The sequence below is a fragment of the Lissotriton vulgaris genome, chromosome 6 (genome assembly GCF_964263255.1).
Source record: "Lissotriton vulgaris chromosome 6, aLisVul1.2, whole genome shotgun sequence".
NCBI classification, from domain to species: Eukaryota; Metazoa; Chordata; class Amphibia; order Caudata; family Salamandridae; genus Lissotriton; species Lissotriton vulgaris.
Window position 1 is genome coordinate 913,699,765 of NC_141694.1, and position 12,455 is coordinate 913,712,219.

The following is a 12,455-nucleotide window of genomic DNA, read 5'->3' on the forward strand; positions in this document are numbered from 1 at the left end:
ATGGCATCAACCAAGGACGGACAGGCACGTGTAGGTTTGGCTGCTTGTAAAGAAGAACAAAAGACAAAAGCGAATCACCACACAAAACAACAGAATTCATTTGGATAGCGCCCCAAGATTACATAAAGGTCAACAGTTGCCTCCAAACCTTTATCAAAGACAGCGGTGCGTCAAAACGTTCAACAGCCTATCTTCTGTGATCCTGTGCAAATCTCACTCTAAATGCAGCAGAGTGAGTTTAACAATACCACACTCAAAATCCTTTGGGCATCTATTCTCTGATGGGGGAATGACTCCTGACCCAGATAAAGTGTAAGCACTATAAGCTACCTAACTCCCACAAGATCTCACCATGCTGCAATCTTTCTTAGTTATGGCCAGTTATTGCTCAAGGTATTTGTGGCTTTGCTACTGTGAGTGCCTCATTGAGAGACTTGACAAAACTAGATGTCTCTTTCCAGTGGTATAATAATTGTGATCAAAGCTTCAAAAGAATAAAATGTGCAATCGAAAATGCAACATAGATGGCCTATTTTGACCCTGAGTTACATACTGAGATGACAGGTGGGGCTGGGGACAATCCTTGCTCAACAGAATGTTCATCTACATTCTCTGAGACACATTGTGGCCTATGCCAGTTGAAACCTGTCTTCTTACATAGAACATGCCTATTTTCAGCCATAGAAGGAGAGCCCAGCTACAGTGTGGGTCTGCAAACATTTTCATGTGTTTCTATACGGAAAGCGTTTCTCTATCAATACAGATCACTAAGCTCTGTTTACTATTTTTGGAAACCCGAAAGCCCAGATGCCACCTCGCAATGAGATTTAGGGATTGCAGCTGCAAGAATATGACTATGCTATTGTGCAGAGCGGTATAAAGATCAGTACCCTGCTGATTACTTTTCACGAGTACTGTTACAATTGCACAGTTCGACATTCACAGGGGCTGAAGAGTACATTAAATTCTTTGTGAGGGCCAGCACACCAGCGGTCCTATCCATTGAACAGATCAATGCTGCTACTAATGCTGATAAGCACATGCTTATCCTCCAAACTCAATCGTGGAAGAAGCATGCTCGACCTTTGGCTGACGAAGTTGAATTAAAAAAATGTACAGGATGAACGTTTTATTGAAGAGATATGATCTGACTATTGTTTGTACATTTTATTTAACAAGGGGGGATTTCATGCTGTGAAACTATGTGAGCTACGACCCTTGCGGTTCTGGGCAGACTCAACAAATTGCAGGGAGGTGTTAAGGTGTAGATATTAAAGGTTATGACACACTGAGAGTGCAGTGTGTGATTGTATGCTGAGGAATAAGATGTACAATCCAGACCTCTGTGTGTGGCATATTCCTATGCATGCTCCAGCGGATGGGGAGGGCGATGCATACTCCAATGCACACCAGTCTGGATTTACTCATATAACCTATATGAAACGGAGGCTTTTTGGCAGTGCATGTGTTGTGTGTGCATTTTAGTCCACACTTGAAAAAAACTAATAAGGCAGGTGCATACCTGTTTATTAAGCACAATCACTAAATTCCTTGAGCCTCCTATGTCGAGAAATAGGGACCTGCTGATGTCAGCAGCCCTGTACCCCTCCATCCAAGTGTTCATGAAATCCTGCTTTATTGTACATCCCTGAAAAGGGCCTTTCATGGACATATTCAGGATCATAATCATGTTTGTTAGCATGGCCTTTGGTGTACGTGAGTCGACAGTTTCCACATAGCTCTGCTGTCTCTTTTGCTCTGTTTCAAGGGGAGCCCTGCATCAGATCAAAACTATCACCGGGGAATCGAGGCTGGGAAGACCACCGATGCTAGTGCACCAAAATATTCACCTGGCCTTGCACCTCTCGCTCCCTCTGACTCAGGCCCCAAATATGCCTGGGATGAAAGCATGTGTGCACTTTAATTTGTGCACATGCTGCACGTGCACAGATTACTAATTACCATAAGATGAAAAATCACTTTTTCTAACATGAGTATGGTCTAATTTTAGGGCTGCCTGAAAATCTATACAACTATCCATAAATATCTTTATTTTAGTGAGTTATGGGCAGTGAAAAGTATATATGCGTGCTCTACCGTTGACACTTTCTGGTATTGAGATGTTTTTTTCTGGCTCTTGGCAACCACTCTATGACTGCCAAAGACTTGTGTGCACCTTTGTTCTAATTTCATCAAACCTTTGTAGAAAACACAAAATAAATGCATGTTAAAGAAGGGCAGTGGTTTAAGGTTGTCTAACCAAATTCCCTCTATTTCTCTTTTCCATAGACTCCCTATTTTTGGCCATCAAATTGTTGGGAGCCAGAAAATACAGACTATGGTAAGACTCATACTTGACATTTGCTTATGGTGGGGAGTTAAATCACCTGTTAATAAAAAATTTAAAAAAGCTGATATCACCTACTTATGCTAAAGAAATATTAGTAAACTCACAATTCCAGGCTTTGCTGGGCTATCTTGCACGTTTTGACTCTGTACTATGCAATCATTACAGTGCACCGTTCAGATGTGCAAGAAACATATGCACATTTGACTTAAAGATAAGAATAATGGAAGTAAGGTAAAAATGTATTGGCAATGGTTTGTAGCCCTGCTGTGCAGCATCCCGGAAGTAATGCATCATGGCTGAATAAGAAAAGACAAGCTCGGCCTCGACATTTTGCATGCGCACATCCACAAAATTACACCATTGCTTTTTTTGTTTTCTTTTTATTTGCCAATCCTAGTTGGATCGACAAAAAAAAGAAAAAATATGCGAAAGCATATTTTTAAGCATGGTTTCGAAGAGCAACATGGAGGGCGCGGTTGGTGGAGAAGGTACGTGGAGGGTGCACTGGCCAGCATGGGGTACCATCACAGGTAGCAGGGCTATTTTTCACTAGACCAATCAGCTATTGGGTTTAAAAACAACAACCATGATATTTCGTTCACTCAGTGCTTTGCGGAAATGCCATTTCCCCCCCTATGTTACAATTCTGTGTTCTTGATGGTCAATCAATGTTTCCTACGTCACAGATGTAGGATCATTACTGCAAAGCTTTTCTCAGGAGGGTGCAAGCACAAAAGGGAGATTGCAAGCCTCACACAGGGCTTTTCAAATGATCAATTCACCAAATGTATCAAAGGGATTTACAAATTTAGGAGAACATAGTGATGAAATGTTATGGAATCACCCTCTCTTTAAATAATCAAGATCTTGGCTCATACCTGGCTTTTTCACATTTAATGGTTCTCTAAAGAAGGGCCAATGGTCAAAGGGTGGCAGATTTTTCATTGTGGTCCCTACTTGGACCATCGTACAAGTTTTGATCACAAATTGACAAATAATTGTATATGTCTTTAAGATGTGGCCATGCTGTGTGTGATTTGCTTAAATTATTTGTCAGCATTATACACACTCCTAAATGTTGCTGGATGTGAAGCAATTTATTGTACTTACTACTTTCCGTAAATTTGGGATGTAGCACAATAGTGTAGCAATCTCCCTGTCTTCATTGCACACAAAAATTCCAGATTACTCCATAACAGATTTACACATGTGAATGCAAAGATGTACATGAGCAAATATTTTCTGTGAGAAATGGCATATCATGTTTTGGGGAACCTTGTGCACTCTCATTTGTTCTGTAAACTGCTCCCATGTCCTTTATGGGTCTCACCTATAGAGCTATTGCAGACAATATACTAATAGTGTGCGTTGTGTCAGCCCATTGTATATCATTGGTTACTTTCTTTTCAATCTTATTTGCCTGATTCTTATTCAATGCCTTTCCTTTCTTTGCTTGTATTTTCCCCTCTCCTTGAACATAGCTTTTTTACCATCCTTTTGATTGGCTGACTTGTATACCTCCGATATTACATTCAGGAATCGAATGTTTTCTTTTGCTTTTCGCACCGCATAGCAATGCATGTGTTTTCTTGCTCTCTCCACTTCTCTCTGGTGACCCCCGTGCCTCTGTCCTTTTTGCTTTATCACAATTGCTTTCCCCTCCTGTACCCCTCAAGCTCAGCAATATTTTAACCCGTCCCTCTCATTGCGCCTCCTCCCCTCCTAGCTCACTGCAGAAAGAGGCTGGCGGCTTTTAGCTGCTGGCCCATACCCCACTTGCCTGTTTCTCTCTCAGCCAACCCTGTTAGTGCACTCTCAAGGTGACTGTCACATTATCTTACACAATATGAAAATGTCTGCTATCTCTTTGCGGCAGCCATCTTGAGAGTTTAGAAAGTATAGGAAACAATGGGGCATATTACCAAGCAATAGCGATAATTATCGCTATTGCTTGGTTAGAGAGAAAAAATTATCGCCGAGCTGCGGCGATTTTTATCACAGATAAACCTTGGTATTACCAAGGTTTATCGCAAATGCGATAACAATCGGAAATAATGCATGAATATCGCTGAAAAGTCAGCGATATTCAGGCATTACCGAGCTAATGCTCTTAGCCATGTTATCCACCTCCCATTGGATAACATGGCTAAGAACTGCTATGGGGCAGGTGTTAGCTTTTGGAGGTATTCGCGCTTAGCGCGAATTTCTCCAAAAGTTGGTAATAGGAGATAGCGATGTTAGCGACTGTTTCCAGTCGCTAACATCTTGGCACGCCCACTTTGCATGTCATTAGTGATAAATATCACTGACATGCAAAGCGGGACCCATGATGGTCGCTATCTCCTACTAGCTGTCGCTAACTGGTGTTAGCGACAGCTAGGTAATAGGGAGATAATTTTATCTCCGCTTTCTTGGCTTTTAAAGCCAAAAAAGCGGAGATAAACCCCCTTGATAATATGCCCCAATGTTTTCTAGTTTTTCCAGATGGCCACTGTATTGCCTCGTCACATTGCATCACACAAAATTGTGGTGATCTTGAAAGTGTAAAAAAAATGTTTTTCAATTTGGTTGCTATGCATATGGAATCGTTGTTAGCTGCTATTGGCTTTACTAATGCAAGCTTTGTAAAAGCATCAGTCATTGGCAAAATCAATAGCGGTGGCCAGAAAGCATTGGCAAAAGGGATACATATTGGCTTTACTAATGCTATTTATTTCTATTAAGTGCGAATAATTGGTTAAGTTAAACAAAGAACACTCGCCTGCCCAATCAGCATTCTGAATGTTTGACACTTGCATCCAAGAAAACAAAACGTTTCAATACCTCTTTTGCATTGCCTGTTAATAACGCCTTCTGTTCTTTGTCGAGGATTCTGTGAAGATTTCTGAATTATTAAAGATCACATTCTAGGAAGAAGCAGAGTGTATCAATTACGGCCCTGACAAAGAATGACTTCTAAAACTATTTAGGAGAAGCAAAGATAGATCATTTATTTCAGTGATAGCTTTGCACCAGACAAACAAAGGATCTTGCCAGTGAGATAATTAATCTTCACTGAGGAATGAAAGAAGTCAGTGACACCGCAATTGTTCTTTCATTAGCAAAGCTAATTTGGGGGAAACATATTCTGTTCTCTTTTTGTTGGATTAATTAATGTCTCGCCTTCAAAATGGTTTTATTGTCTACTCATTATGAACGACTTAATGCGTTCTTGAATGACAAAGACAGAATTAAGCGGGGTTGGTGCTGCAAATGTGTGAAAAGCATTTTTCCTTTTCAGTAAATGTTGTCCACACAGGTCTGTTCTATCCCATTTGATCTCTAGGCGTTTCCCTATAACTACTATCTGTAGCTGCAGTGGTGTCTCCAAATCCAGTAGCCAGGACCATCCGTGGATAAACATGCTGTGGTCAATTATTTTATATAATCACCCTCTATAAAAATGCTCAGCCAACCAGAAGACAGAGAATGCAGATGCTCACTATTACCGTTTCCCTTCATTTTAAGTGTGCTTCAGGCACATAATGCAGGCACAGGTGGTTAACATGGGCATCCCGCTTTCACCCTGACACCACCACTTCACCAAAAAACATAGGGGCATATTATTAAGGACCGGTGTTAAAATTATTGCAGTTTTATCGGCATAAAACTGACGATAAAACGGCGATAATGGGCTTGATAATACACCCTTGTTAATTCCCATAGAAGCCCATGTTCTGATGTTAACATGGGCTTCTATGGGAATTAACAAGGGCGTATTATCAAGCCCATTATCGCCGTTTTAACTGCAGTTTCCTGCCGATAAAACGGCGATAATTTTAACACCGGTCCTTGATAATATGCCCCTTAATCTGTGGAGCTGAAGAAAGGGGGAATTTTGGGCCATTAACTAAACCCACAGTCATGAAAGCACTTAACTTAGAATATTAAGGCCTCCCTTGAGTCCAAAGTTGGCATCCACATATTTGCGTATAAAGTGACTAGTGCTAAAAGCTCAATAAGTTTAACTAACGTCACAGTTAAAAAGTGAAAAGTTCCATAAACAAGTAGGCAACATTGAACAGTAAGCAACATCAATTTCCTGGAGCATGATAGACATCCAATAGACGGCCTGACCAAACCTGTCATAAGAAGGCGTAATATACAGTTTAGAGGGTGTATGAAACGTTTGATACACATAGGCATAGTAGAGTTTAATTTTCAAGAGATTGAAGCCAAATACCCCCCATGGCTCAAGTCAACCATTAAGAGCTGATTTCTTCCAGGTGACGTTTAAAGTGAAAGGAAAAACACTTCAAGCTTCTCGCTCTTATGTTCCAGTCCCAATTTAAAAATCTCTAAAGGGCAAATACGATTGGGTAATGAGCATCAGGGCTAAACAGGTGCAATGTGTGTGCGTACTGTATGGCACCCAACATTCGACAAATTGGTATAATCCACTTTTCCGGGGGGGGGGGGCGTATATTTGGTGCAAAAGAGAAAAAAAAGTGCTTCTGATTCTTTAGCAGAACATGAAGGAGAGAAAGATTTTGGACCTGCAATGTGGCAACACCAGGGACAGCTGGAAGGCCAACCCCCTGATTGACTGAGGACTCTGTCTGAAGATGACCACCGGACTATTGATTCTCTCCAGGGCCAGTTATACTAGCCCCCTCTTACATCATGAGGACCAGTTGGGGGAAGACTTGGACTCCACTGATGCACTGCAATACCGCCAGGAGGCCATGGGGTCTTCGGAGAGTAGAGTAAAGGATAAAGGTGGCGCAGGCAGCCAGTGAAACCAGATTCCAGCAGACTGCACTCCTTTTGAGGTGCCTAGGAGCTAGCTATCAGGAGTAAAACAAACCCATTATTGTTAAAATCATCCCAGCAAGCCTGAGATATTAATTGTTAAACTTTGTGACCTTTGACCCCTTTTGGTGAAAATGAGCACGTGGGGCTCTGCCGTATTTTCTTAAATTATCCCCAGGGTGGGCCAGTGCTCATTGGTCACTGTGAGATTTATTTAACCATTTTCCAAGAAGGGGGCATGTGTGTGAGACCCCTCCCCAGACTCTCTCCTGGCCTGGATATCCCATCCCCTGGGCCAGCATAAACTTTAACCCCTTCACTGCGGCGGCTATTCCGCCGCAGTGCTAAGGGGGTGGGGGGGCTGCGCGGCGGTCCCGTGCTTGTGACGGAACCACTCCGTCACGGCACGCGGGTGAGCTGTGCTTGTGACGGAACGGTTCCATCACGGCCCCGCCCGCGCTATAGAACGTTAGCGCCGGCGCGGAATTCGCGCCGTGACGTAACCGTTCCGTCACCAGCACAGCGTACCCGAGGCTTGTGATGGAAGGGTTCCGTCACGAGCATGGGAAGGGTTAAAGGGGCCCCAGGCCCCGGAAGAGAAATACTTGGTCCCAGGAACCCATTTCTAGGACCCACAACAATGAAGCTGCTACCAGCCGTTGGAGAATAATGGAAGTGTTTCTGCATGGCCGAAGCTAGATAGAAGACCGACTGGCCCCCACACCAGACATTGGATTTGGCCAGGCACGGGGGAGTGGGCTGGAATCGCTGGGGCTTGGAATCTGCCTTGGGGGTGTCATTGGTGGGACCATATATCCTTATGAGAATATAGGAGAGCAAATGAAAGGTTCATGGATCTACTGAATACAGCAGAGGAGCCAATAATAAAATTCACTGTTCTGGTGAGCAACCACCGCAGAATTCCCTGCTGTGCTTAATTTCCATAAGTTTCTCTTTCTTGTGGTGGCCCCAGGAGGGCTAGGGCGCCACCAAGTGCCCTAGGGATATGTTTAGTGGGCTGCAGAAGCCCACAGGATGCCCTTGTCGAACTTTTTTAACTTCCTCCTAAGTCTCCCCAATCTTAGGAAACCTGACTGGGGATATTTTTCCATCATTTCTAAAACACTCCTAAGGTTGGATCTTTTGTTGGACAACTTGGGAGTGCAACAATCTCTGGTGTTTGGTCCTATGGCTGCAGCATTCCATGTGGCCTGAAGTTGTACAAGAAAGACTCTTGTTATGCTCATTTAAAATTTTTTATTGGCAGTGTATTACTAATAATGTTTTTGGCAAACAGTGCAGTGCTTTATTGACCCCGGTAACTACATTTAATCTTGGTCATTGCTTTCAAAGGTATAATTGTGATTTATAACGTGATTAGTGTTTTTTTACCATGGTGACCCCTTGATAAAGCTAATAGGCTTTCCTTATAATATTTTTGTAATGGCCCCCTGATAAGGTTAATAAGCGTGTCTTTCATTTTGATGTGGTGAAGTTTGAAAAAGCCGATACGCCTGTTTTATTTAACGTGGTACCCCCTCATATTGTGATGTTTTATCTGGATGGTTGTGGTGGGGGGGACTGTGATTTTAGAGGTCATGATGACCCAGTATGGCAGCAAAGGTAGTCTCAATCTGCCTGGTATATATATATTTGTACATTAATGTGTAGTATTTAGTAGCTTGTGTGGACAAAATGTACTCTTCATTTTTCAAAGAAAAAGCACCGACTGAACAATAATTTTTTGAGTGTTATTATTGCATGCCAGCGGACGGTGATCATTAGCCCAAATTACTTTATCTGAGTACGCCTTGGACTGTTTAGCTGTGCTACACTGAGAGATTTAAGTGCTACAATGGGGAGCTTGGTTCCCAGTACACAAATTGTTGACCTATTACTTGTGCAGGCCTCACGTATTGGCCTACTAATAACCCAATTTCTTAAACATCCATACGGGAAACATCCATTACAACACAGTCATTACATTGCACTGCTTTTACATTGCAACTGTTACAACGCAACTGCCTTTACATTGTATGCCATTACAATGCATGTCACTACAACGCATGCCATAACAACGCATACCATTACAACACATGCCATTACAACAAATTATAAGGTAAGTAATGGAGATTTTTTACGTTTTAGTGTTTGTATTGGTTTTGGGGTAGATGGGAATAGTAATTTTTACCCCAACGCTATCCAACACTTTCCCTACTGTTGCACTCACTGGAATTGGAACAATAATTTTTACCCCAACACTATCCAACACTTTCCCTACTGTTACACTCACTCGAGTGGGAACAATAATTTCTACACCTCCACTTTCCCCATTCTTGCACTCACTGAAGTGGGAATATTATTTTTACCCCATCTCCAATACTTATCCTCCTGTTGCACTAAAAGTATTATACGTTGTCATGGTATGCATTGTAATGGAATGTGTTGTAATGGTAGTTTTAAAAAATGCGTTGCAATGGCATGCGTTGTAAAATCATGCAATGTAATGGTAGTTGTGATTTAAAAACTGTTGTAAAAGCATGCGTTGTATTTGTTTGTGTTGTAACGTCATATATTCCCTCCATACATATATACTCCCAGCGGCCGGCTTCTGCTTTGCTCGTTGAGAGGAGGGAAGTCAGCACGGCGTTTCGAAGTGCAGTGTGCAGAGTGCGGAGATGCCAGACATTCATGCCAGAGCCGAAAATCTGTGTCGAGGCTCGCCTTTGAGGTCGGAAATTGCCGGCTCCTTGGCAGGTGAGAGCAGACTCTGAGGCTGTGCGAGTGCCCGGGTCTGTGGCTCCCTGCAGAATCCTGTCTGGCAGCACTGGTCTCTGGAGGCATTGCAGGCAAACTTGGTTTATTAACTATTTTATGACTGGTGGTCGTTACTGCTGGCTACTGCCCAAGGTCTCGAGGCTTTGTTGTTTGTTTCCTTAATCTGGGAGGCTGCAAGAGTTTTTCGGGGGTATTGGATGCCGCTTTTGTATATCAAGTAGTTACCCCCCTTGCTAAAGCACCTTAAAGCACCTTAGGGCCCCCGAGCTCTCCCTTATAAGTATAAAATCTCAGGGAAAAGTGGATAAGGGGGGCTTCTTGGAGGAGGCGCTTGGTGGACACCTAAGGGGGTTTCCTAAGAACTTACCTGCTCTCGTGTTCTGACGCTGGTCTCCCTGGTCCCCCCCTCCCGCTACCGCAGTTCTACTCCTCGCAGCCGCTGAGTGGAGGTGGGGGACTACCAATCCCAGGCTCCTTTGTGGCTGAAGCCCCCAACGCCATTCAGGCCCCTTGAGGTGCTTTAAATCTGCGGTCAGCCCCCGCTTGTCACGCCGGGCTAAGCCGTCCGGGGCCAGGCCTCCCTCCTGATTAGAGGATTGACGCTTCAGCAAGCAAGGTATAATTGCAAACTAGACAAAGTGCTGGTATCTCAGTGTCTCAACCAGGAAAATAGACAAAGTATATTGGGAGAACATGTCATCAGTGGGCAAGCGGAAGGGGGTAGATGGAACACTGGACGATTTCCTGATAAGGGCTGAATCGGTGCTCACACATGAGATCCAGGCAACTGAGAGACGGCTCTCTTTAGACCTGGCTGGGCCTTACCCCCAACCACGTCTGTCAATTGGGGGCTCAAATGACTTACCTCTTCCAGATGCTTTGAGAGTCACTTCTATGCCTTTGAGCCCGAATATAGTGGTATCTAACATTGGATCTGCACCCTCCTTGAATATTCAGGAGACTCTAGCCCCAGCTAGCAACACCTGAGGAAAGACATTCAGACGTCGGATCCCGACTGTATCAGTATTGGGCGGAAAAAAAAAATGTATCCAGACCAATTTCAGTGGAACATAGCTGTAAGCCAACTGACTCCATCATAGACGCCTCGAGTAATAACGTAGTAGGCAACGGCACTCTCGAGGACAGGGTCTCTAATTCCATCTCGACCCAGACCGAACCTTCTTCTGCTTTTGGCCCAACAGCAACAGATTTGGGCATTGAAATCCTAGATACTTTAATGGAAGGCTTTGAATACAGATTGGACGATTTAATGGAGGTTTTCTCTAAAAAACTTGATGGTTTATGGAAAGAAATGATAAAAATAAATGATGTAGCAGCAAACATAAAAAGGGTGGGAGAGAACGTAATTGCGTTACAACCCATGCTATCTGCATTCTCTACCGGTAACAAGCTCCCGCTTCTGGCATGTGTAGGGGCCACTACGCTATTGCAGCAAATTATACCAGGCACCATTAGCAGGGACGGGGGGCATTATCGTCCATTGAGAAAAACACAATTCGCATCAGTAAAAATATTAGATTGTCAGCAGCTAGCGGGCAAAATAAAAATGATACAGGCAAGGGAATCACAAATCCGAATATCCTCCCCATGCAGCCCCAGAGGGCAACTGATGCCAGAAAAGAAGCTACCCAAGTCTCTAGAGAGACAAATGCCACTGACAATCCAGATGTCTCAGATCTCCCACCAGCCTCTGCCCCATACGTGCTGGTTTTAAGCGGTGTTCCAGCATTGAAGTATGGGCAGAGAGAGTCCTGGTCTGACTTACAAAGGAAGTCAGTGGACTGGCTACATAAGCACAAAAAACTTGACCTAAACAGAAGGGAGGACATAATTATGGCCAGATGAGCAGGTTGGGTTGGCCGATCAAACAAATGTATTAAGGGGGACTGTGTTGTTCTGAATTTTAGAAGACCCCAGCAGGTTTACCATCTCTTGTCCACCACCGATGAAACCCTAAATCCTCCCACAAGTATTAGCGCCCTACCGATGGGATACTTCTACAAACGACAAAAGATCTCAAATAGAACACGAGGGCAGATTTACCTCTGTCGAACAGATATCAGGCTTTTGAGAATTTAGACATCCAGGAATGACCACTACAGCCCTCAGACTCTGTCGGTAATAACTATACGCCAGCAGAGCATATACCAAAAGTAACAAATCGTGCCCAAAAGATGAAAGATCTGACAAATAGAGATAAGGAAGCCAGTTTAAGTATACTGAGTTGGAATGTGGCAGGTCTACGGTCTAAACTTGAAAATATCGAATGGGTAAAAAGGATCAGGGAACATGATATCCTCATGTTCCAGGAAACGCGGGCTACTGAAGACTTATACATTAAGGGATATCACTGTCTCAGTGTACCCTCAGAAATACCAAGGATGGGAAGGCCCTCGGGGGTCCACTGATGGGATTTAAGGTGACAGCCAGGGGAAGTTTTAAAATAATTCAAACTCACAGCCTAAATTACCAGGCTGTAGTGTTTAAAAGAGTATTTCAATTTTATTTGGTAGAT

General features: G+C 43.4%; 1 protein-coding gene across 1 annotated transcript in view; it reads left to right on the forward strand.

Annotated features, from left to right (window-relative positions):
• RGS7 (regulator of G protein signaling 7) overlaps window positions 1-12,455 on the forward strand; it is a 2,226,031-nt gene that overhangs the window by 1,387,016 nt on the left and 826,560 nt on the right. The window contains exon 6 of the mRNA XM_086925320.1: window positions 2,290-2,341. Within this exon, the coding sequence (XP_086781446.1) occupies window positions 2,290-2,341 (52 nt within the window). The remainder of the gene's footprint in view (window positions 1-2,289; window positions 2,342-12,455) is intronic.